Raw genomic sequence first — 26,008 nt, 5'->3', positions numbered from 1 at the left:
TGTGTTCTCTAGACATAGGAAGTATTTTATTTAGACCATTTTTAAGGATTCTGCTTCAAAGGTTTTGTAAGCAGCATCCAAGCATATCGTAATGAAGACAGTCTAGTCTTTCAGAGATCATGTATCGTCAAGGTCTCCAGAGTTTTCACTGTCATTTGCAACAAGAGCTTCCCTGTTTTCATAAGTCCAGAAGCCATTTAGATCAATTAGAATGGTGGTGACTGTGTCTCCTTGATTACTGTTGATTAAATCCTGAAGAGAGATTTTCAAAGGATCCTTAGGTTTTACCATGTCAAAGATTTCATCCTGCAAAAGAGAAAAAAATACAATGAAATCTGATTCACTTAATTTCTAACACAGTGATCTGAAGTTCAAGGTTGCAGTTTAAGCTTCCATGAAAAGTTTTTGTTATACTTTTTTTCTTTTCCATTTAACAAAGAGGCAATTTCCTTTTTTCTACCTATAGCCATACAATTTTATTGGAAGATTCCTTAGCTATGTGGTAGTTGTCCTTCATTTTATGATTTAGAAACCAAGACTCGGAGTTTAATCTAATCCAGGCTACGTAGCTAATTAGTGACAGAACTATCTAATGCAATGTTCTCTGAATCCATGTTAAATAACTCCTTATGCTTTTCTGTTGCCTTATTGGTGGTGAAACAAGGTCTTAGTTTAATATTTAAAGTAAAACCTCGGCCCAGTTAAAATAAACATTTAAATGCTTCAGAGATAGTGGCAAAGCTTCATTTCCAATATTCATGTCAACCTTTTACTCTGGACCTAGGATGGGGGAGGGACGGAGGGAAGTCTGGTCAGTATTAAAGAATTAGTTATCCAGAATAATGCTAAATTGTGTTAAAACTTCTGGAACAGATAAAAGAACCTCTCCTATATTGTGAAATACACAAAGTAAATATTAACAAGGATTAGTACATTTTTTCTTTTTCTTTCTCTTTTTTTTTTGGCAATTTTTGGCTGGGGCTGGATTTGTACCCGCCACCTCCAGCATATGGGACCAGCACCCTACTCCTTTGAGCCACAGGTGCCACCCTCTTTTTTTTTTTGAAACACAGTCTCACTCTCTTGCCCTGGGTAAAGTGCCAGGGCATCATTGCTCACAACGTCAAACTTTTGGGCTCTAGTGATCCTCTTGCCTCAGCCTCCCAATTAGCTGGGTCTACATACAGGTGCCCACCACAATGCCTAGTTAGGTTTTTTTTCTATTTTTAGTAGAGATGGGGTCTTGCTTTTGTTCAGACTGGTCTCCAACTCCTTAGCTCAAGCAATCTACCTGCCTCAGCCTCCCAAAGTGCTAAGATTATAGGTGTGAGCCACCACTCTTGGCTAGGAATTAGCATATTTTTTCCCTAACTTTTATGTATAAAAGTAAAATTACTCAAGATTATTCAGTAGCATTGAAGGAGGCACATTACATTTTTAAAAAGTTTTTAATCTTTATAAAATTTCCTTTTCTAGATTGGCTTGTTTAGCCTATTGCAAAGTTTCAAACATATCACATATTAAACCAAAACAGCCCTTTATCTTACACTTGGTTAAAAGTGGTCAGGGTATTTTATGATGTCACCCACCCTGAACCACATGGGAACCGGATATTGAATGCTATTTCAGAGCTGGTGAGTCTCATTATAGAAATTTTAAGTAGCAGCATGTTTTTCAAGTAGTGGTGGTTTTCATGTTGTAGGACTGGTATCTTTTAAAATCTAATATGATATCAAAGATAATCTTGTACCTGAACCTAATATGATATCAAAGATAATCTTGTACCTGAACCGAAGTAGTTCCCAAGTTAAAAATTTCCATTCACAGTGGAATAGACTGCCAAAGGATGCTGGGCTATACTGATTCCCTTCATTTTCAGTTAAAATGAAATGAATGTTTCCAATTAGAACACAAGGCTGACAATGCTAAAATTATAAACTACATAAATCAATCAGTCCAAATGTAGTCTCAGTTTCTAATGATTTGGATATTAATTCAGAACAAATTAACAGCAAATACCTGATTGAGTATAGTATTTCAGAGAAGGTGCTTTCACATAAAATTTTATGTACAGGGGGCAGCGCCTGTGGCTCAAAGGAGTAGGGTGCAGGCCCCATCTATGGGAGGTGGCGGGTTCAAACCTGGCCCAGCCAAAAAAAAAAAAAAAATTATATACAACAAATGATTTATTTGGTGGTATTATGGTAATAGTATGTGGTAATATTATGTAAATTAAAGGAAAACATAACCTTCACATCTTGAAATGAAACAGGATCTTGTCCATGGATTTTCATTAGTTCTTGTATGGCCTGTATTTAGTGAAAATAAATCTGTAAATAAAAAACAAAATATACAGTATCCCCTCTCTTTTATATGGCTTCACAATTATTATGATCTCTTTCCATTTTCCACAAATATTGTTCAGAACTTTACCATTCTTTTAAGACTATCAATATACCATATTCCTTTCTACTCTATACTTTGCTTTCTATAGAATAGAAAAAAAAGGAGGATAGATCTCCTTCAGACTCTTCCCCTATTATAAGAGAGTATACCATTCAGACCCAGCTTTATCACTAGGATACTGACGTACAAAGACTATGAATAGCGCAGGGTTGTAAGCCTCAGCACCAGCAACTTTAATCTGCATAACCAAACCTATTGATGAAATAGATGTATGTATAAAATATTCTTAAAGTATTTTTTTAAATAAAGTTTAAAATTCTCAGTAAAAGATGCTATAAAGAAATTTTTATGAAAAGTTCAGTGTTTAATTTCCAAGACGTATTTACTTTGTTTTCCATTTAATAGGTTTGTCTAAAGCGGGGCCACCTGGCAGTGCCCACAGCTCAGGGGGTAGGATGCTGGCCACATACACCCAGGCTGGTGGTTTGAACCTGGCCTGGGCCAGCTAAACAACAATAATAATTGCAACAAAAAAATAGCCGGGCGTTGTGGTGGGCACCTGTAGTCCCAGCTGCTTGGGAGCCTGAGGGAAAAGAATCGCTTAAGCCCAAGAGTTTGAGGTTGCTGTGAGCTGTGATGCCACTCTACCAGAGAGGCCATAGTGAGACTCTGTCTCAAAAGAAAAAAAAAAGTGTGGGGCAGTGCCTGTGGCTCAAGGAGTAGGGCGCCGGTCCCATATGCCGGAGGTGGCGGGTTCAAACCCAGCCCTGGCCAAAAATAAAAAAACAAAAAAAGAACATCTTTAAAAAAAAAAAAAAAAAAAGTGGGGGTATCTCTATGAGTTGGTATCAGGTTGGCCATTGATGTAAGCCCATATTCATTCCATTTTTTAACAATATATTCTTTTGTTGCAGTTCAGCCAGGGCCGTGTTTGAACCTGCCACCCTCGGTATATGGGGCCAGCACCCTACTCACTGAGCTACAGGAGCTGCCCTTAACAATATATTCTAATACTATAATTTACCCATAAAATATCTGTAGACATTACTGCCTAAAAAAATCATAATGTAATGTCTTTTAGGGAATTCAATATGCAATTATGAAATATGTATACTATGAAACTCATAAGGATGAGTTCAGAGACCAAATAAAGAGTACCATATATTTTTAAAAATTTGTTTTTGAGAAAGGTTCTTGCTATGTTGCCCAACTTAGTCTTGATCCTGTGTCAGCCTCCTACAGCCACTACACCCAGCCCCCCAAATATTAAATGGAAAGAAAAAATTGGGGGTGGGGGGGAATGACTTATGGCAAAGATGTGAAAATGTCATTTTTATTTTATTTTATTTTTTGAGACAGAGTCTCATTTGTTGCCTTTGGTAGAGTGTCATGGCATCATAGCTCACAGGAACCTCAAACTCTTGGGCTCAAGCAATTCTCTTTCTTCAGCCTCTGGAGTACTGGGACTACAGGCACCCACCACAATGCCTGGCTTTTTTTAGAGATGAGGTCTCACTCTGGCTCAAGCTGGACTTGAGGCTCAAGCAATTCTCTTTCTTCAGCCTCTGGAGTAGCTGGGACTACAGGCACCCACCACAATGCCTGGCTTTTTTTAGAGATGAGGTCTCACTCTGGCTCAAGCTGGACTTGAACCTGTGAACTCAGGCAACCCACCCACCTCAGTCTCTGTCTCCAGAGCCTCTGTCTCTTACAGGTGCGAGCCACCATGCCCAGCCCAAAATGTCATTTTTATCATTTTAAAAGATCCAGTTGATCTTAGCCACATAAAAAATCACATGATCTTCTAAAAATGAGCTATGAACATATGATGATGGAGTAAATTCTACTGGTCAAAACTATGCAATGAAGTTGAAAAGTTACCATTCAGGTTAAGGGCAGACATTTCTACTTTACACCTGTTGCAAATTCTTATCCTGTACAAATACAACTTCAGAGCCCATCATCTTAATCTCTAAGACCAACTAAGACACAAAATAATTGCTTCAACAAATCTGTTCTGCACTGAAATGCAGCACACAATTCTTGATAGCTTAACAATTTTTATTTTTTGCAATATGACAATTAAAAGAATCTACAACTACCAAAACCTATAAAGCTTCTGTAGAAAAGAGCTACCTTTTCTGAACTGTTTATTAAAGCTTACCATTTTAACACAAATTTTTTTTTTTTTTTTTTTTTTTGAGACAGAGCCTCAAGCTGTCACCTTGGGTAGAGTGCCGTGGCATCACAGCTCACAGCAACCTCCAACTCCTAGGCTCAAGCGATTCTCCTGCCTCTGCCTCCCAAGTAGCTGGGACCACAGGCGCCTTCCACAACACCTGGCTGTTTTTGGTTGCAGCTGTCATTGTTGTTTGGGGGGCCCGAGCTGGATTCAAACCCACCAGCTCAGGTTTATGTGGCTGGCGCCTTAGCCACTTGAGCCACAGACACCAAGTCTACACACAAATTTTTGATTAACCAAAGCACAGAATATCTTATGTATTTGTATCTCTAATGGCTAGTACAGTCCCTAACGTATTTATACACATACTTTTTTAGCATCTTCCATCTAATGAAGTCAGCTTTGATTTAGCCCATTTATATTTTTATAAATTAAACACTCTATAAGCAGACTTGATTTCCTTCTGAAATATTTTGTAAATCCTTAAACTCTAAGGCTCAGGGAATCATCTTGCCTCGGCCTCCCAAACAGCAGTCATGACAAGGGACTCTCATGATGGCTACAAATGGTATAACATATCTTCAGGAACAATGACTCATTTACACACATGACACTTACCCTAAAGAAATAATTAAGGGAAAAGACATTCAGATAGCCTTTGTTCTCAATATCAAGTAGTTTGAAAATATATTGCAGAGCTGCAGGTTCCTTTCTGTTTTCTAATGCAAGAACAAAGTCCAGGTAAGTCTTATAGTCCTATAGGAAAGAAAATGACATTCTTTAGAGGCCTTAGTCAAAATTAACTTTTCAAGTGATTATCTGATAATATAAAGCTATTTTACAATCACAGGTGGCAAATTTAATTTTTTTAAGTTAATATGAAAAGAGAAATCCATTTGTACACTTAGTCTTCTAGGAATTCTATGTGTAACTTATACAGGACAGGTTTCAGGCACACAGTTCATTTTCTTATGGGAGAAATTTGCTGTGGTAAACCATAATTTTCTTTCATTATACTTTTAAAGGAGACAAGACACTGACTAAGCTATCGAACATTTTATTTTTTAGAGTCAGAGTCTCCCTCTGTTGTCCAGGATGCAGTACAACAGGACAGTCATAACTGACCATAACCTCAAATTAGGTGATCTTGCTTCAGTCTCCCAAGTAGCTGGGACTACAGATTCATGCCACCATATGGGCCCAGCTCATTTTTTAAAACAATTTTTTTTGTAGAGACAATTTTGCTATGCTGCCCAAGCTGGTCTTGAACCCTTGGACTCAAGCAATCCTCCTGCTTTGGCCTCATAAAGTGCTGGGATTACAGGTGTGACTCACCATGGGTGGCCTAGAACAATACATTTAAATTAAGTTTTTGAAATATTATTTAAAAATTTTAGGGTACATGGCTCACACCTGTAATCCTGGGAGGCCGAGGCAGGTGGGTTGCTTGAACTCAGAAGTTGGAGACCAGCCTGAGCAAGAGAGAGACCCGGTCTCTATTAAAAAGAGAAAACCTGGGGTGGTGCCTGTGGCTCAAAGGGGTAGGGCGCCAGCCCCATATGCCAGGGTGGTGGCTCACGCCTTTAATCCTAGCATTCTAGAAGGACAAGGCAGGTGGATTGCCTGAGGTCAGGAATTAGAGACCGGCCTGAGCAAGAGTGAGATCCCATTTCTTTCTTTCTTTCCTTCTTTTTTTTTTTTTTGAGACAGAGTCTTACTTTGTCACCCTCAGTAGAGTGCTGTGGTGTTACAGCTCACGGCAACCTCCAGCTCTTGGGCTTAGGCAATTCTCCTACCTCAGCTTCTTGAGTAGCTGGGACTACAGGTGCCTGCCACAATGCCTGGCTATTTTTTTGTTGTTGTTGCAGTTTGGCCAGGGCCGGGTTGGAACCCGCCACCCTCAGTATATGGGGCCAGTGCCCTACCCGCTGAGTCACAGGCACGACCCCCTTTTTTTTTCTTTTTGAGACAGAGCCTCAAGCTGTCACCCTGGGTAGAGTGCTGTGGCATCACAGCTCACAGGAACCTCCAACTCCTGGGCTCAAGCGATTCTCCTGTCTCTGCCTTCCAAGTAGCTGGGATTAAAGGTGCCTGCCACAACATACAGCTATTTTTTGGTTGCAGCCATCGTTGTTTGGCGAGCCTGGGCTGGATTCTAACCCACCTGTTTGCACAGGTGCCGAGCTGAGATCCCATTCTAAAAATAGCCAGGCATTGTGGTGGGTGCCTATAGTCCCAGCTACTTGGAAGGCTGAGGCAAGAGGAAGGATCACTTGGGCCCAAGAGTTTGAGGTTTCTGTGAACTATGATGCCAGGGAACTCCACTCAGGGTGACAGAGTGAGACTCTGTCTCAAAAATAAGTAAATAAATAAATAATAAAATTTATAAAATGAGAGGATTTCCAATAGCTGTCTTGAGACTGCCAGATATTCTACAGTGAACTGACACAGTTCTCATCCAAAATAAAAGGGGCAGAAGAATGCAAATGAAGGTTAAAAAGACATGAAGAGAACAGAAAAGTCTCCCTATGAAAAAAAGTGACACTCATAGATTTCCTTTTATTGTAAGGTAAAAAGTAGCAGAATAATTGAAATTGTCACTCAGAAAAAATTTCATATTCTTGGACTAGACTTTTTAGGCTAGAATTAAGAATTTTTTTCTGTATAAATTACAGTTTAAAGAGTTAAAGAAATGCAGCTTATGGCCAGGTACCATGGTTCACACCTGTAAATCTTAGCACTTTAGGAGGCTGAGGTGGGATGATTGCTTTAAGCCAGGAGTTTGAGACCAGCCTGAGTAAGGGAGAGACCCCCTTGGGCAAGAGCAAGACCTCTCTCTACAAAAAAAAACAAACAAACTAGCTGAGCGTGATGGTGCATGTCTATAGTCCCAGCAGCTACTTGGGAGGCTGAGGCAGAACTGCTTGAACCCAGTAGCTTGTATGATGACACCATTGCATGCACTCCATTGCACTGGGTAAGAGTGAGACAAAAAAAGTGTCTCATAAAAAAAAAAAAAAAAAACCCTGCTTCATAGTCTAACTCCCTCTGTCTCCATTGTTAGTTGCCTCTGATTTTCTTATTCACCAGGAGTTAGTATAATGCAAGCCCCTTACTGTTTACTGTCAACAGCAGTGGGTTTCACAAAGCAAACTTTCTATGCCTTTCCCCCTCCTTTTCCTTTGCTGTTGGCTAGCAATGGGATTATTTAAAAAACTGCTATTAAAGCTAAATGAAAAAATGTAAAACTACGGGCAGCGCCTGTGGCTCAAAGGAGTATATGCCGGAGGTTGTGAGTTCAAACCCAGCCAGGGCCAAAACTGCAAAAAAAAAAAAACTTGTAAAACCACATTCTCTTCTGAGAGTATGACTGTTTCTTTTTCTTTTCTTTCTTTTTTTTTTTTTGTGAGAGTATGACTGTTTCCGTTTTTTTTTTTTTTTGTAGAGACAGAGTCTCACTTTATAGCCCTCGGTAGAGTGCCGTGGCCTCACACAGCTCACAGCAACCTCCAACTCCTGGGCTTCAGCGATTCTCCTGCCTCAGCCTTCCGAGTAGCTGGGACCACAGGCGCCCGCCACAGCGCCCGGCTATTTTTTGGTTGCAGTTCAGTCGGGGCCGGGTTTGAACCCGCCACCCTCGGTATATTGGGCCAGCGCCTTACCGACTGAGCCACAGGCGCCGCCCGTATGACTGTTTCTTAAGCATCATTAGTTTGGGAAATTTATCAGATTCTTAATACATGTTTTTTTGGGGTTTTTTTTTTTTTTTTTGCAGTTTATGGCCGGGGCTGGGTTTGAACCCACCACCTCCAGCATGTGGGGCCGGCGCCCTACTCCTTTGAGCCACAGGTGCCGCCCTTAATACATGTTTTTAATAGCAAGAATGGTGATTTATTAATGAAAGTGCTACTTAGAATTTTCCTTCTTGAGACAGAGTCTCACTGTCACCCTCAGTAGAGTGCTATTGCATCACAGCTCATAGAAACCTCAAACTCTTGGGCTTAAGTGATTTTCTTGCCTCAGCCTTCCAAGTCGCTGGGACTACAGGCGCCCACCACAACGCCTGGCTATTTTTTGTTGCAGTTGTTATTGTTGCTTTAGCTGGCCCAGGCCAGGTTTGAACCCACCAGCCTCAGTGTATGTGGCCAGCGCCCTACCCACTGAGCAACAGACACTGCCCGACTGAATCATTTATATGAAAATAAATATTCCATAGGATTTACACAAACCTATACAACGGGTGCACTGGCAATATTAAAATTTTCTACTTTCCCTGGAACTCGTAAGGCAAATGTTTTTTTTTTTTTTGTTTTTTGCAGTTTTTGGCTGGGGCTGGGTTTGAACCTGCCACCTCCGGCATATGGGGCTGGTGCCCTACTCCTTTGAGCCACAGGTGCTGCCCAAGGCAAATGTTTTTAAGTGCATTTACCTTTAGATCAAAGGTTCTGAATCTCAAGTAATTTGATCAATTTATACTTTTTAAGATACTGTTCCATGGTGATGTGAATAATGATATATCACATCAAGAAAAGGTCTTATAGTTCCTAAGTACTGATGCAGCTCCCAAAGAAGAGAATGGTGCTTCTGAATCACCTGTGACATCAGCAGTTTCTTCTCTCGGGACAGTTGACTGTTGAAATAAAATGAGCATTGGAAAAAAAAAAAAAAAAAAAAGAAAAGGTCTTATGGAAACTGTGGGAGCCTAAATTTTTAAAATTTACCAGCGGTGGGCGGTGCCTGTGGCTCAAAGGAGTAGGCCACTGGCCCCATATGCTGGAGGTGGCGGGTTCAAACCCAGCCCTGGCCAAAAACCACAAAAAGATAAAACAAAAACTTATTAGCAGATTTAAACTATTACCATTTCTCCATCATAAGTGAGACACTCCTGGAAAACACGGTCTAAGAAAACATTGGTCATGGTTGCTGTTCCATAGCGGGAGAGCTCTTCTTTACTGAGCATGCCATTGTGATCCTTATCAAGATTCAAATACTGCCCTTGAGAAGAAAGAGAATAAAAGGACACCTATGACCAAAATAACATTTTAATGAAAAGATAAAAGAATAGTAACAAAAAGTTCTTTTTATTGGTTAATATTTTATTTTTAAATTTAATCACATTATGGTTAGGGTAGTGACCTATGCGTAATAAAATCAGCTATCTTTCTGGTCTCAATCAGAACAACTGTTAAGTTAGAAGCAGTCAAAGGAAACCCACATGAAGGAGGCCTTTGGGCTGTTTCACTTACATCATTATTTTTCAGTTTGCAACCTCTTAGAACATTTCTAGGGTTTCTAAATTAAATGGAGGGTAAGAGTCAAACGCACTGAAAAGCATTTGCAAAGTTAGCACTTGAAAGTAGAGGTCAAGAATGCCTACAGGAGTCAGAAGACCATCCAACAGGATAATGACATTCAATAGAAGAGCAAACCAATCCTTGAACACCTCTCTCTATGGACCTTGGGAACATTTTATAACAAAGCAAGACAATAGTTGATGTTCATATGATGCTCCTAACTCAACAAAAAAGGATCAACTTACATTGTTCTATTGAAAAGTAAGAGAATAGTAACTTAAATGAGGCAAAAAAAAAAAAAAGTTAAAACAAGTAAATTTTAGGAAATTAGAATTTTACACTTTTAAGTAAGCAGAATATTTATTTTAAATCTTCATAGCCTCTGTATGAAACTGTCCTCTTGAACACCAGTGACCTGAGGGGAAGATAATTCAAATTTTAGCACTGTGATAAGAACATACCATAAACCCTTAGGGCAGACGGAGCAGAAAACCAATTTGTTTCTTGACTTTCCTTGGACAGTTCTTCATCCCTTAGCTAAAAGGAACGCAGAGACACACTGAGAAGATAGTAATTGTCAAGGGATGTAATTAACGTATTTTAAAAACATTTACCTCCAATAAATCATCTAGGAAGCTGCATGCTAAAATATCTTGAATTTTTATCTTCCCTTTAAAGAACATAAAGAAACACAATTAGTTAATTTCAAGAACAAGACCAGTTCAATTTTTCTTTTTTTGAGACAGTCTCACTATGTTGCCCTGCTCATAGCAACCTCAAACTCTTGGGCTCCAGTGATTCTTTTGCCTCAGCCTCCCTAGTAGCTAGGACTACAGGCGCCCACCAAAATGCCCAGCTATTTTTTTTTTTTTTTGTCTGTTTGTTTAGCAGGCTTAGGCCAGGTTCGAACCCACCAGCCTTGGTGCATGTGGCTGGTGCCCTAACAGCTGAGCTACGGGCACTGAGCTATCCAGCTCAGTTTTTAAAAAGAGCAATCACAGTTGATATTTTAAGGCTTCTAGATCTTATGCTACATTTAATAAAGTCTGTACTTTGTGTATCTACCTGTATACCCCCAAATCTATAAATCTAAAGAAAAGCAGTAAATTCTTTCTGAAATTAATAATTTCTAGAAAATTATCAGATTTCTAAAAATGTTATATTGAATATTTTGTGATTAATAGATATGATATTGCTGGTAAATAAGGAGATTGTCTCTAATTTTCTTTGGTTCTGGAACAGGAAACAATATAGAGGTGTGGTTAAGAGCAGACAGAGTGTGCGGGAGTGTGAATGTCACTTCTACATATATAATCTAGCTAGGTCTCAGTTGCCTCTCACATAAAATGTGGACAATAATAATACCTTTATGAGGTTATAAGAAGAAAACGAAAAGAATCCATGCAAAATGCTTAGTACAGTACATCATAAATAGTCAAAATAGCTATTTTATAAAATTTAAAAATGAAAAGCTGTGTATGTGGGCAATGCCTGTGGCTCAAAAGGAGTAGGGCACAGGCCTCATATACTGGAGGTGGCAGCTTCAAACCCAGCCCTGGCCAAAAACTGCAAAAAAAAATCAGAAAAGCTGTGTATGTATGTGCCTATAATGGAGGAGTTTTAAAAAGATTGTTACCTGGGGCAGCGCCTGTGGCTCAAAGGGGTAGAGCGCTGGCCCCATATGCCGGAGGTGGCGGGTTCAAACCCAGCCCCGGCCAAAAACTGCCAAAGAAAAGATTGTTACCTACTATGTGCTGTGATTGGACTCATGGCTGGACTTTCAAGTACAGAAGAATTGAGGACTTTGATTTGGGCCTTCTCTGTCCTAGTTACATGTATTTAAGTCTGGGCAGGTTAATAATGTTAATAAAGCATACTGTTAATGAAGCCATACTTACTAATCTGATTCCCAGATAGGATAGTTAAGAGAGAGAAGAATACATCATGGCTGATTTGTTCCTATATCCCCAAATGCTTATTTTTCATCATACATGTCATGTATCAGGGACAGCAAACTGTCTCAGAATAATTGGTGCTGCTGTGTTTTTTTTTTTGTTTGTTTTGTAGAGACAGAGTCTCATTTTGTCGCTCTTGATAAGAGTGCTGTGATGTCACAGCTCACAGCAACCTCCAACTCCTAGAATTAGGCAATTATCTTGCCTCAGCCTCCTGAGTAGCTGGGACCACAGGCGCTATTTTGTTGCAGTTTGGCTGGGGCCGGGTTTGAACCTGCCACCCTTGGTATATGGGGCCGGCTGCCCACTGAGCCACAGACGCTGCCCAACTCTTGCTTTTTTTTTTTTTGTACTTTTCTACCCGCTTGAGATTTGCCAGATTATTAATGGTGATGGCACATTAGGAAAGTAAACACCATTTTTCAAGACTTTTCTCTATCACTAGGATGTAATATTATCTATGTTAGATAAGGTTTTTTTTTTTTTTTTACCTGTTCTTAGAGGGTCTAAAAAGAAGAAGAACTTCCTAACTGCCGTACACACATAAAAGGAGTAAAAGGATTTTTCCAGCCCATCTAATTGTGGCAAAGTAGGGATAAGTTCCAATATGTAGTTTTCTAAATCCTGAAAATAAAACAAAATAAAACATTACAGTATGAAAACATCTAATCTCGAGTCTTCATTAGATACCAGAATATAAATTTCAGTCCTAAAAATTACTTAGCATTAATATATTATGATGAAATAAATTCATGACTATGTTAGTGGTGAAACTATTTAAAATTTTAATGTATTTTTTAAAAAAAGTAATACAGTCTACATAGTTCTAAATGCAAAAGGAATAAAAAGGTACTCATTAAAAAGTCTTTCACCCGTCCGTGCCTGTGGCTCAAAGGAGTAGGGCGCCAGCCCCATATACTGGAAGTGGTGGGTTCAAGCCTGGCCCAGGCCAAAAAAATTCTTTTACCTATTTCTTCTCCCCATTTATCAACTTCTATTGTAGTTTTCCAAAAATAAATGATGCAAATATACGCTAATACATACATACAAAATTACATGTGTGTGTTTTTACACAAGATGTAAAAAGATTTCCCTCTTTTTACACAAGATGTAGCAATATACCATGAAAATTGCTTTTATCGTTTAATATACCATTATAGTCATTCTATATTGACTTTCAGTTTCTACTATTCTAGATTGCTATATTATTTCATAATATAAATATACCATAATCTAACTAGGCCTCTATTAATGGACATTCAGGTTATTTCTAATCTTTTGCTACATTAAACAATACTAAGGGCTAAGGTAATTTTTTATTCATAGATATTGTGGAAGAATATAGAATATAATTCCTGCTAAGTAGACCTACTGGGTTGAAGCATATGCACATGTATAATTTTGATGGACAATGGCAAACTTTCTACCTTCCCATAAAGGCCACAGGCATTGATACTCTCACCTATAACAATGTGAAAGGTATTTCCACAGTGTCAAAATTGCACACCCAGGTGCCCCAGGAGTGCTATAGAATGAATGCACAGGGGTGTATCAGCATATTTTAAAATTCTGAGGGAAATACAGTGACATATGCTACAGGAAGACGTTGCTATAAGCTAGAACTACTCACTCAAGGTAGTTCACATGTTCTTTTTTTTTTTTTGAGACAGAGTCTCACTTTCTTGCCCCCAGTAGAGTGCTGTGGTGTCATAACTCACAGCAACCTCAAACTCCTACCTCAAACTCCTGGGCTCAAAGCCATCCTCTTACCTCAGCCTCCCAAGTAGCTGGGACTATGGGCACCCACCACAACATCCGGCTATTTTTTTTTTTTTTTTTTTGAGACAGAGCCTCAAGCTGTCACCCTAGAGTGCTGTAGCATCACAGCTCACAGCAACCGTCAACTCCTAGGCTCAAGTGATTCTTCTGTTTCCGCCTCCCAAGTAGCTGGGACTACAGGCGCCCGCCACAACACCTGGCTATTTTTGGGTTGCAGCTGTCATTGTTGTTTGGCAGGCCCAGGCTGGATTCGAACCTGCCAGCTCAGGTGTATGTGGCTGGCGCCTTAGCTGCTTCAGCCACGGGTGCCAAGCCAGCACCCAGCTATTTTTTAGAGACAGGGTCTTGCTCTTGCTCAGGCTGGTCTCGAACCTGTGTGCTCATGCAATCCTCCTCGGCCTCCCAGAGTGCTGGGGTTACAGGCATGAACCACTGACCCCAGCCTTAAAAGGCCTATTTTAATGGTTGGACAAAAAGAATCTAAAAATGAATTTTTATGGCCAATATACATTACAATTTTTTTAATAATCAATGTTTGCAAAAGCAAAAAGAAACTCCCATAAAAACAGAAACAGAACAAAACAAGAATCACCTGTAATCCCAACACCCAGTGGTAACTACAGTTAACATTTTGGTATCTGTAACAGTTATTAAAAGTATGTTAATACTTACAGATTCTCGAAGGTACCCTTGCCCGGCAACATCATATAAACTGAGTCCTATTCTTGTTTGATGAAGCCAAACTGACAAACAAGGAAATGAAATTTAAGTATTAGGATCTATTTCTTGGTATATGTATGGAAAAAGGAGATAAAGAACTTAATTTGAGACAAGCTAATCCAATAACATATTGCTTTTCACACATCCCATAGAATCAGTAATCCCAAAATTGCTTGACACAAAAAAATATAAAATGGCAAATTTCAAAAATTCTACCATGACTAAACTTATAATAAAATTGACGCCCTTAAAGATATTGTTCTTTACTGATTAAACTTAGTGTTCCCCCAAACAGGGACAGATGGTATAATGGCTGCAGTGAAGCTGCTGTCAGTTAATTATAGCAACCAAGTACTAAAGATAGTACACAATAGGATTTCACAGATAATTATGGCATTTATAGGAATCATAGCTCCAAGTTGTTTATTAGAAGCTCCTTAAAATGGAGCTAAGTTGTGGGTTTGAAACTATCCTTCTAGGCAACTCAACCTGTAACATACTGGTGAAATAAAATTACCAATAAATTTATTTCAGGCTTGGCGCCTGTAGCTCAAGCGGCTACATATACCAGAGCTGGTGGGTTCAAATCCAGCCCTGGCCTGCCAAACAACAACGATAACGACAACCAAAAAATAGCCGGGTGTTGTGGTGGGCGCCTGTGGTCCCAGCAACTTGGGAGGCTGAGGCAAGAGAATCGCTTATTTATTTATTTAGAAACAGAGCCTCAAGCTGTCACCCCTGGGTAGAGTGCCGTGGCATCTCCAGGAGTTGGAGATTGCTATGAGCTGTGATGCCACGGCACTCTACCCAGGGGTGACAGCTTGAGGCTCTGTTTATAAATAAATAAATAAATAATAAAAATAAAATTATTTCAAATCATCATACTTTAAAACTCTTGGTTTAGCCTTTGATATTTCTAGTTTGCTGCTGTCTTTAAAATAAGGTTTTTTTTTTGTTGTTGTTGTTATTAAAAGTAGATTAATACTTACAGATTCCCAAAGGTATGCTTGGTAGAGTACGACAGCACAGCTCACAGCAACCTCAAACCCTTGGGCTTAAGCGGTTCTCTTGCCTCAGCCTCCCAAGTAGCTGGGACTACTACAGGTGCCTGCTACAATGCCCAGATATTTTTTTTTTGTTCTAGTTGTCATTGTTGTTTGGTAGGCCCGGGCTAGGTTTGAACCCGCCAGCTCTGGTGTATGTGGCTGGCGCCCTAGCCGCTGAGCTACAGGCGCCGAGCCAAGGGTTTCTTTTTTTAAATGATAATGAACCCAAATTTATAGCAGAAAATCACAGCTTCTAGTAAGCTCCACAAGAGACTCATAATAAGAGTATAATAAATCTTAGACAAAAGATAAGAAAATCTCCTCAAACTAAGTAAGAGAGTTAATTCACATAGAAGAAATACTATAAAAGCACAGACCAAAAACCTACTTGATTCCCACAAAGGAGGTGTTTAAGCACAATAAAAATGAATCACCTTTTCTCATAACATAATTAAAGAACTGCATGATGGAAATTCTTCCATATGAATCTGTATGAAGGAGTTTAGCAAAGACTTTTGCTGTGAAAAATTGCCTAAGAAAAGGAAATAAAGATTAAAATGATCTGCCAACATAAAAATAATTTCTATATAAATTAGCAAACAACAGTATAAATTCACATAAGCAAAAATCAAAATAAATCTGTTAACTATAGTATTCACTTATAGTTTAAAACAAAATATTAAGTCATACACTTCATATTCTCTTAAGAATGAAAACTTTAAAGTGTCATATAAACTATTTTATTTCTTTTAATAACTCGGATCAATGTAATTTCTTTTGGGGGGGGACATAGTCTCATTCTTGCTGCCCAGTCTAGAATGCTGTGGCCTCAGCCTAGCTCACAGAAACCTCAGACTCCTGGGCTCAAGTGATCCTCCTATCTTAGCCCCCTGAGTAGTTGGGACTACCAGGCGCCTGCCACAGTGCTTGGCTATTTTTCTATATTTAGTAGGGACAGTATCTCGCTCTTGCTCAGACTGGTCTCAAACTCCTAAGCTCAAGGGATCCTCCAGCCTTGGTCTCCTTGAGTGCTTGGATTATAGGCATGAGCCACTGTGCCTAGCCAATTTCTTCTTGACTGTAAATAATTTTATTAAATTTCATTAGTAACTAAAGTTGATCCAAATATCATATCATTGACTTCAATTTTCAACATTTCAGGCATATAAAAGGCTTAACATAGCATAATCCTTTATAAATTATTCTTACTTGCACTTTGGTCCAGCCTTTTCACCAACCTTCAAAAAATTTTCATAATTGATCATTGCTTCCTCTCCAATCATAGGGGGTGTCTGATGTTTGTCCAGCAAAAACCATAAGTTCTTAAAAGAATTGTGAAAATAAAGATGGTATAAGTTAAAAACAAGATTTTAAAATGTAGTTCAATGTGTCATTTACATTAAAATGATAGTATGATGGCAGTTAGTATTAAGATGAATGTCATACCCTATTATCTTTCTGATTATTGATGACAAAAAAAAAGTAACATTTATTGAGTGCCTACTAACTTCTAAGTGTTCATATACATTGACTCTAATCCACTATGTGATGTAGGTAGTTATCCCTGCTTTATACATGAGAATTGAAGTACAGAGATGCTAAGTTCATTTCTAAAATTATATAGCAGGGCTAGGATTTGAACTTCTGCAGGCTGACCTTATAGCAGTATAAGTTCTCAACTTCAGTATATATAGCAGTATGGTTCTCAACTTCAGCAGTGTATTAGAATCATCTAGGGACTTAAAAAAAAAAATAAACAGACCAAACAAATAACAGTATGCTTGAGGGACATGGCCCATGCAAGATCAGCAGCCGATTCTGGTGGGAACCACTGCTTCAGAGGCTGTGCAGTACCACACTCTGCAATACCGACTCCATCAGGCACTATAAGACCCTGCATGATTTTAAGTACAAAATACAAATGGTCAACATCTAAAGCAATTTTTTGGCCATTCTTACCTGTAATTCTTCATTATCTAATAGTTCTCTGCTTTTCCTTTGTAGGAAGACAGCTCTGGATTCTTCTCTTAATTTCTGTAGTAAGACTTCATCTTCAGCTGGCAGCTAGAAATATATTATAAATTTCTACATGTAAATTTTCGACTATTGGATCATGTAAAATGTATATGGCCTCATAAAATAACTATGTGCTACTGCCTCAAATTCTCTCTTATATCGCACTTTAATTTTGCTTTACATTCATTTAACAAAAATAGATCTTACAGACAACTCAGTGATCAGCAAGGCCCGATCTCTGCCCTAAATACTCTATTCTATGTCTCATTTTATATATACATATATATATATTTTTTTTTTTTGAGACAGAGTCTCATGTCACCTTTGGTGGAGTACCATGGCGTCATAGCTCACAGCAACCTCAAATTCTTGGGCTGAAGTGATTTCTTGCCTCAGCCTCCCAAGTATAGGCGCCCACCACAAAGCCCAGCTATCATTCTATATTTTTAAAGCTGTATTTTAAAGTATATTTAAGCTTTCACCTCAAACTGATACAGAATTAAATTAGGACTAGCTAAAGATTGACAATCTTAGGAAAACATGCCTGATGAGACTGGATCACCTTCCTTCTTGGAGATAGTCAAGCCAGTGTCTATAATGTTGGCCTCTGACGTAGGGAGTTTACCAAACTGGGGTGATTTCCATAATCAGGGCTTTAGAATAACTCATTCCAACCTGACTTACAACAATTTGCTTTATGGATTTTTTTCTTTTCCTACATATTTGCCCCATTAATGGTGCCTCTGTAGGCCTTAGTCAAGTTGGGGTTATGGTCTTCACCTTTCATTTCTTTCTTTCCTTTTTTTTTTTTTGGAGACAGAGTTTCACTTTGTCGCCCTTGATAGAGTGCAGCTCTTGGGCTTAGGCCATTCTCTTGCCTCAGTCTCCCGAGTAGCTGGGACCACAGGCACTTGCCACAACGCCCGGCTAATTTTTTATTGTTGTTGAAGTTTGGCCGGGGCTAGGTTTGAACCCACCACCTTCGGTATATGGGGCTGGCGCCCTACTCACTGAGCCATAGGTGCTGCCTTCACTTTTCATTTCTAAGTGTTATCCCTCCCATCAAAAGGACTGGAGAAAGAAAAAACATTACGAGTGGAAGTGGGGAGCTAGGATTGGGGATGACTGAGACTATTCCAGTGGTTAGTTAACTCCAGCTAACTAGAAAAGTGATGACTGAAGATATATGGTTTCCCTGAAGCAGTAGAATCACGTAGAGAAAGAAGACAAAGGGAAAGGACTTTTCACAAATCCACAGCTACTAAGAACTTTTAACAAATCCATAGCTGCAGACAGGAAATCATCAGGGATCTGGAAATAGTTACAGACAGAAGAGACAAAAAGACAGGAAAAAGGGTATTCCCTCAGTAACCAGAAAGAGATGGCAAAGGTTTGGTCCTGGAAAGTACAAAAAAGTTCAGTGCTGGGCTCAGGAACGGGGTCACACCATTCGTATCCAGGTTAAATGAGATAAAATGCTCTGCAGTACTAACACACTCAATAAATGTCAATTTCTTTTCTTCTTCCCTAGGTTATGAAAATATTCACTTGTCAGCTGGTTGCAGTGGCATACACACTTTGGGAAGTAGAGGTGGGAGAATCACTTGAGGCCAAGAGTTCAAGATAAGCCTGAGGAACATAGTGAGATCCTGTCTCTATAAAAAAGAATTAGCTAGATGAGGTGGTAATGCTTTTAGTTCCAGCAATTCGGGAGGTTGAGGGAAGAGGTTCATTGGAGCCCAGAAGTTGGAGGTTGCAGTGCACTATGATGATTCCACTGTACTTTAGCCCAGACAAGAGACCCTGTCTTAAAAAAATAAAATTCTTACGTTCTCATAGTGAAGAGCCAAGGAAGAGGAAAAACAAAAACAAACCCCAATTCAGTTGTCTAGTTACCTCTATTTAAGTATGAAATTAAAAAAACAGGAAAAGTATGTACGATACCCCATTTTTATTAAAAACACATACTTGCCCACAGAAATATTTAGGATTTATGTAAAATTTTTAATGTACATCTTTGGGTGATGTATTGTGAAAGAATATCAGCTTACTTAGCTAATTTTTCTTTTTCTTCTTTCCATATATTCTAGTCATGTAATTCTTTTTTTTTTTTTTTTTTTTGTAGAGATAGAGTTTCACTTTATTGCCCTCGGTAGAGTGCGGTGGCGTCACACAGCTCACAGCAACCTCCAACTCTTGGGCTTAGGCGATTCTCCTGCCTCAGCCTCCCAAGTAGCTGGGACTACAGGCACCTGCCACAATGCCCGGCTATTTTTTTGTTGCAGTTTGGCTGGGGCTGGGTTTGAACCCGCCAACCTCGGTATATGGGGCCAGCGCCCTGCTCATTGAGCCACAGGCGCCGCCCCTAGTCATGTAATTCTTAAAAGCCTGGGAAGCATAAAGTATTACAGAAAGATTTCTAGTATGTTCATATGAAAAAAATTTATATTTGAAGAAATATTTCAACATCTGGATAACTCGTATTAATACCTTACTCATAAGAATGCCAGCTAAAAATGTTTACTACCTTTGTAAATGTTATAATTAATAGTTATAGAAGATAACAGGTTCAAGAGACATCAGCTAAGATTCGAAAGTGGTAACCATTTTACATAATACTAAATAGATCTTAACTTCACTTTCAGGTAGAAATAGCTTGCTTTCTTCTTCTTTTAAGGAGTTTTGCTATGTAGTCCAGGCTGGTCTTGAACTCCTGGGCTCCAGGGAGCCTCCCACCTCAGCCTCCCAAAGGGACCACAGGTGTTCAGCACCAGTAGCCAGAGCATAAAGTTTTTTTTTTTTTTTTTTGAGACAGAGTCTCATTATGTCGCCCTTGCTAAGATGCCATGGCATCAAAGCAACCTCAAACTCTTGGGCTAAAGCAATCCTCTTGCCTCAGCCTCCCAAGTAACTGGGACTACAGGCGCCTGCCACAACGCCTGACTATTTTTTTGTTGTTGTTGTCATTGTTGTTTAGCAGGCCTAGGCTGGGTTTGAACCCACTAGCCCTGGTGTATATGGCCGGCGCCCTAACCACTGACCTACAGGGGCTCAGCCGATGAATAGCTTTCTTAAGGTCTTACTGTTTTGTCTATACTCCCCTTCAAAGATGTCTTTAGAAAAGTTTTGCCAAGAGAAAACATAATTAAGTGAAACTCTTTAAGATATCTATTCTCAATCTATTTTTCAGTTTAGCCTTGTACAAAATTTTTATACCTTATATCAAAGTGGCATAAACATGACAAAATAATTTACTCCAACACTCACTAATATTTATAATAAAAATTAGAAAGAAAAAGCCCATTTTAGAAAAGATCAACTATTGCAAATAATAAATAAGAGAAGGTTTGGCGTCTGTAGCTCAGTGAGTAGGTTGCTGGCCACATATACCGAGGCTGCCGGGTTAGAGCCTGGCCTGGGCCTGCTAAACAATAATGACAACTGCAACCAAAAAATAGCCAGGCATTGTGGCAGGTGCCTGTCAGAAGGCTGAGCAAGAGAATCACTTAAGCCCAAGAGTTTGAAGTTGCTGTCAGCTATGATGCCATAGCACTCTACTGAGGGCAACATAGTGAGACTCTGTCTCAAAAAAAAAAAAAAAGAGAGAGATAAGAAAAAGCCTATAGTTCAAAAAGGTGCAAGTAACAACTTTTTGTTCCTATGCCAACTTATATCAACTCATTTTAATGCATTCAAAATGTTTAGTTTTTCTTTTTTCAGACAGAGTCTCACTCTATCACCCTAGCTAAAGTGCCATGGCCTCAGCCTAGCTCACAGCAACTTCCTTTTTTTTTTTCCCTCAAAGTTTTTTTTTTTTTTTTATTAAATCATAGCTTCACAGCAACTTCAAACTCCTGGGCTCAAGGGATCCTCTTGCCTCAGCCTCCTGTGCTCATGTGCGCCATCATGCCTGGCTAATTTTTTCTATTTTTAGTAGAGATGAGGTTTCATCTTGCTCAAGATTAAAGAATATAGAAAATGGCAGTGCCAGGCGGCGCCTGTGGCTCAGTGAGCAGGGCGCTGGCCCCATATACTGAGGGTGGCGGGTTCAAACCCAGCCCCGGCCAAACTGCAACAACAAAAAAAAAATAGCTGGGCGTTGTGGCGGGCACCTGTAGTCCCAGCTACTCGAGAGGCTGAGGCAGGAGAATCACCTAAGCCCAGGAGTTGGAGGTTGCTGTGAGCTGTGTGACACCACGGCACCCTACCGAGGGCAATAAAGTGAAACTCTGTCTCTACAAAAAAAAAGAAAAAAAAGAAAATGGCGGTGCCCATACACTCAGCCACATACACCGAGGCTGGCAGGATCAAACCTGGCCCTGGCCAGCTAAACAACGACAACTGCAACAAAAATAGCTGGGCGTTGTGGCGGGCACCTATAGTCCCAGCTACTTAGTAGGCTGAGGCAAGAGAATTGCTTAAGCCCAAGAGTTGGAGGTTGCTGTGAGCTGTAATGCCATGGCAATCTACTGAGGGTGACATAGTGAGACTCTGTATCAAAAATAAATAAAATAAATATATATAATATAAAATATAAATATAGCAAGGACCTGCTATATATTTTTTAAATATAAGATTCTGACCCCATTTAGAAAATTACATTTATAGGGCGGCGCCTGTGGCTCAGTCTGTAAGGCGCCGGCCCCATATACCGAGGGTGGCGGGTTCAAACCCGGCCCCGGCCAAACTGCAACCAAAAAATAGCCGGGCGTTGTGGCGGGTGCCTGTAGTCCCAGCTACTCGGGAGGCTGAGGCAAGAGAATCGCTTAAGCCCAGAAGTTGGAGGTTGCTGTGAGCTGTGTGAGGCCACGGCACTCTACCGAGGGCCATAAAGTGAGACTCTGTCTCTACAAAAAAAAAAAAAAAAGAAAATTACATTTATAAATTCTGTAAGACATTTGCTTCGATACTACTTACCCTATAATAAAACCGGGGAATGGTCTTATAGAATTCATTTGTGCTTTTTCTACCACCTTTCCATTCTGAATAGTATTTGGTAAATAAATCCATTTCTTCATCTTTTAATTCTTGTTCACTTTTTTTTTCTGGTAACAAAACAGATTAAGAGAAAAACACTTTTAAAATCAAGTAATACCTTTACTCAGATTTTTGTACATACTACAGCCTAATTAAAATAGTTGCAGTGCCAAAAAGACCTTCACCCTTAACAGCACCTAACTTGAAACTCTAAGAATCACTACCTCCACTGAATCAGCCTCCCCTACATCTTTGGCCACTTCTTTTTTTTTTTTTTTTTTAAAACAGAGTCTCACTCTGTCTCCCTGGGTAGAGTGGTTGTTTGTGTCTTCATAGCTCACAGCAACCTCAAACTCTTGGGCTTGAGCAATCCTCTTGCCTCAGCCTCCCCAGTAGCTGGGACTATAGGAGCCCACCACCACACCTGGCTAGTTTTTCTTTTTCTTTTTTTGGTTTTTTTTTTTTTTTTGGCTGGGGCTAGGTTTGAACCCACCACCTCCGGCATATGGGACTGGCACCCTACTCCTTGAGCCACAGGCGCCGCCCTAGTTTTTCTATTTTTAACAGAGACAAGTTCTCACTCTTGCTCAAGCTGGTCTCAAACTCTTGAGCTCAAGCAGTTCACCTGCCTGGCATCCCAAAGTGCTAGGATTACAGCTGTGAATCACCACAACTTGCTAATCTTCAGCCACTTCTGAGCTTGCTCCCTCTACGTCTGTTTGTCACTAAAGCTAGTCTCTTCAAGTCATTGCTTCTCTACAGACTTCTAGAGTGTTCCTATTTCATTCAATTTAAAAAAAATTTACTGAGCACCTGCTATGTGCAGGCACTGTACTAAAAACTGATACCAGAAGAGTGAACCAAGCAGCCCCAGCCTTTAACCTCATGGAGTTTTAGCCTCATAATCACTGTTCCTCTGCCTAATATAAGAAAATTCCTCTGTTTGAAGCTGAAAACTGAGGGGTCTCTTACCCTCCAACCTGCCTGCTACTGGGACGTGGCTATCTCGTTAGGCCAGTCCTCCTCACTTATTTGTGGACCACAGTGAGTGGTGCATAGCAGTCTTCACGAAGCCCTGCTACCATCTACCACAAATAAACATTTATGTGGATGACAATGAGCCCTGCAACTCTAAAGGCTTTCATTTCTACTTCACTTAGTTCTATGGCATGATCCCAGATCTTATTTGCTTCTTTTCTGAAACTTAAACTCTGATATACTCAGATCATCCTTTCTGGTCATTCAAACCCTCACTGCCATAATACTTGCACTTGAGACTTCAGACTCACTAACAGGGGTCCTCAAACTTTTTTAATAGGGGGCCAATTCACTGTCCCCTCAGACCATAGGAGGGCAGGACTATAGTTTTTAAAAAAACAAACTATGAACAAATTCCTACTCACACTGCACATATCTTATTTTGAAGTAAAAAAACAAAACAGGAACAAATACAATCACACTGCCGCATGTGGCCCGCGGGCCATAGTTTGAGGACCCCTGCAAGATCTTGAATTCTGTGGTCTATTTTCGCAAAGGTTTTTTTTCCTTTCTCCTCTCACTTCCAATAAGCCTGTATTTGTTTACCTGAACTCCTTTTAGGACTGCATTTCTTCTACATCTCCCATGTTAATTTTTAACCTTGGACCAAACCTGTAATTTAATATCTTTACTGTGGTCAGAGCTACTGGAGAAAACCACAAAATTCTGTAAGTAAAATGAGGACTGACAACTGACCATTGGATTTAACAATATGGAAGTCACTGATGAGTCTTAACAAGCAGGAATTAGAGACAAACACAGATTTAATCACACCTCTTTTAGTAAGTGTTGGTATAACGGAAACAAAATAGAGGCATTAAATAGAGATGGGAATTAAATCAAGAAAGTTTAAGATGGCTGAGTGTGGTGGCTCATGCCTGTATTCCTAGCATTCTGGGAGGCTGAGACACACAGATTGCTTGAGCTCAGGAGTTCGAAACCAGACTGAACAAGAGTGAGACCTGTGTCTCTACTAAAAATAGAAAAAACTAGCCTGGCATAGTGGCAGGTGCCCCTAGTCCCAGCTACTGGGGAGGCTGAGGCAAAAGGATTGCTCAAGCCCAAGAGTCTGTGAGGTTCCTCTGAGCTATGAAGAAACCACCGCCACTCAACCCAGGGCAACAGAATAACACTGTCTCAAAGAAAAAAAAAGTTTTAAGACAGGCGAAATACTAGCATGTTTACATACTAATTGAAAAGATTAAGAAAGAAAAATTGATGATGCAGGACAGGGCACAACTGCAGGAGTCCATCCTAGAAAAGGCAAAAATAGGACCTAGCACAAACAATTCTCTACGTGTTGGCCACCTCTCTGTAAAATTTTGTAATGAATATTTTGTAATTAAAGATACTTTTAGCTACAATTTCCTATTTTCCCTATGTACAGCGACTTTAGGGGAGACTTGGGACACCTTATGCATTCAAAAGAAACAAGTTCATCTGAAGGTAAGGAGTAGATCGGACAGATGGGAAGTCTGGGAGATGAGAAGCTTTGAGTGTTGAGGAGTGAGTGTCTAGGGAAACACAGTGGACCCGACCAAAACACCTTCTTTAGATTAGATGACATGGATTAAAAGTGACACAACTCACCATGGTTCTGTTTTTCTCCGGGCACTTTCAGGAGCTCTGAGTGCGGGTGTTAAAGAGGAAAGACAGATTTAACCAAATTAGTTAACAAGCGAGTATGAAGGAGAGGGGAAGAGACCAAAAGAAAATGGTCTGTGAAATCTAAAATGGATTAGGAAGGAAACAAAAAGTGTGTCAGCAAAAAGGCGGCAGAATCAATGAATTATAAATCCTGGTGGGGTCGAAGACTTGTTGGAGCCGGGGTTCTCAAATATTCCTCATAAGTTTACATTAAGACCATGGAAGTCTGTGACTAAGGCTAAGCATTTCGTTCCCGTAGATTCTTTCTCAGGGAAGTTGGGGTCGAACCTCTCTGGATCGATAAACCACGTTCCACTCCGCCTCCTTTATCAGCAGCTTCTGCAGAAGCCGAAACTGTGGCTCCCAATTGCTCCTCCTCATTCTCCCCCCATCTCTAAGAGCTTAGGGCCGGGCTATCCCAACAAGCGGCCCCTCCCAAACTCACTGTTTGGACCGGTGCTGGGCGTCGCTAAGCGCCGGCGAAGAACTTCTTTCCAGTCCATGGCCGACTCCCGCGCAGCAGCGCCTGCATTTGCTGTTTACTACCGCTCCACCCCTACCGGCTCACACGTCAGACCCCGACAGACCCCGTGAACGTTAGGCCCGCGACGCAGGCGCCATCTTGGACATGGGCGGAAGTGCCTGATGACCAGGTTAAAAACTACATCTACCGCAGAGGACCTGGCGACGACGCCCACGGGAAAAGGCAGACGCGAAAGAAACAGAAAGTGATCTTCTTAAGGGAGTCATCCCAACCACACCACGCCTGATTTTAAAAGCCAGAATAAAGCCCGCGATTTTATTCACTGCGGGACTCAGAATAAAGCCCGCGATTTTATTCACTGCGGGACTCTAGTGCGGGCGCATCACGTGACTCAGCAGCCCACTTAAGTTTCCGGCTTGAGGAATGCGCTTCCTTCTTTCACAGATTCTTTTAGTTGTATAGTG

At 40.1% G+C, this 26,008-nt stretch overlaps 1 protein-coding gene across 4 annotated transcripts; it reads right to left on the bottom strand.

The window, feature by feature from the left end:
* On the bottom strand, positions 1 to 25,817 carry PPP2R3C (protein phosphatase 2 regulatory subunit B''gamma). 4 transcript variants are annotated; one of them, XM_053594451.1, is made up of 14 exons: positions 25,506 to 25,765; positions 25,004 to 25,039; positions 22,316 to 22,443; positions 17,342 to 17,446; positions 16,592 to 16,704; positions 15,817 to 15,914; positions 14,289 to 14,359; positions 12,329 to 12,461; positions 10,497 to 10,552; positions 10,344 to 10,419; positions 9,447 to 9,583; positions 5,207 to 5,344; positions 2,250 to 2,309; positions 1 to 306 (listed from the first exon to the last, which is right to left on the bottom strand). In XM_053594451.1, the coding sequence occupies exons 1-14, from the start codon at positions 25,561 to 25,563 to the stop codon at positions 118 to 120; spliced, it is 1,398 nt and encodes a 465-aa protein (XP_053450426.1). In that variant the 5' UTR covers positions 25,564 to 25,765; the 3' UTR covers positions 1 to 117. The 4 variants fall into 4 exon arrangements, 3 of the variants coding, with proteins under 3 accessions (XP_053450426.1, XP_053450428.1, XP_053450427.1); XM_053594453.1 differs by having other exon boundaries at positions 25,004 to 25,141; positions 25,506 to 25,750; XR_008380663.1 differs by having other exon boundaries at positions 171 to 306; positions 2,020 to 2,309; positions 25,506 to 25,817.
* Positions 25,818 to 26,008: the final 191 nt, after the last annotated feature.

Source organism: Nycticebus coucang, chromosome 6 (assembly GCF_027406575.1).
Source record: "Nycticebus coucang isolate mNycCou1 chromosome 6, mNycCou1.pri, whole genome shotgun sequence".
NCBI lineage: Eukaryota > Metazoa > Chordata > Mammalia > Primates > Lorisidae > Nycticebus > Nycticebus coucang.
Note: the sequence above shows the minus strand (reverse complement) of the source record. Positions and strands in the feature narration are given on the sequence as shown.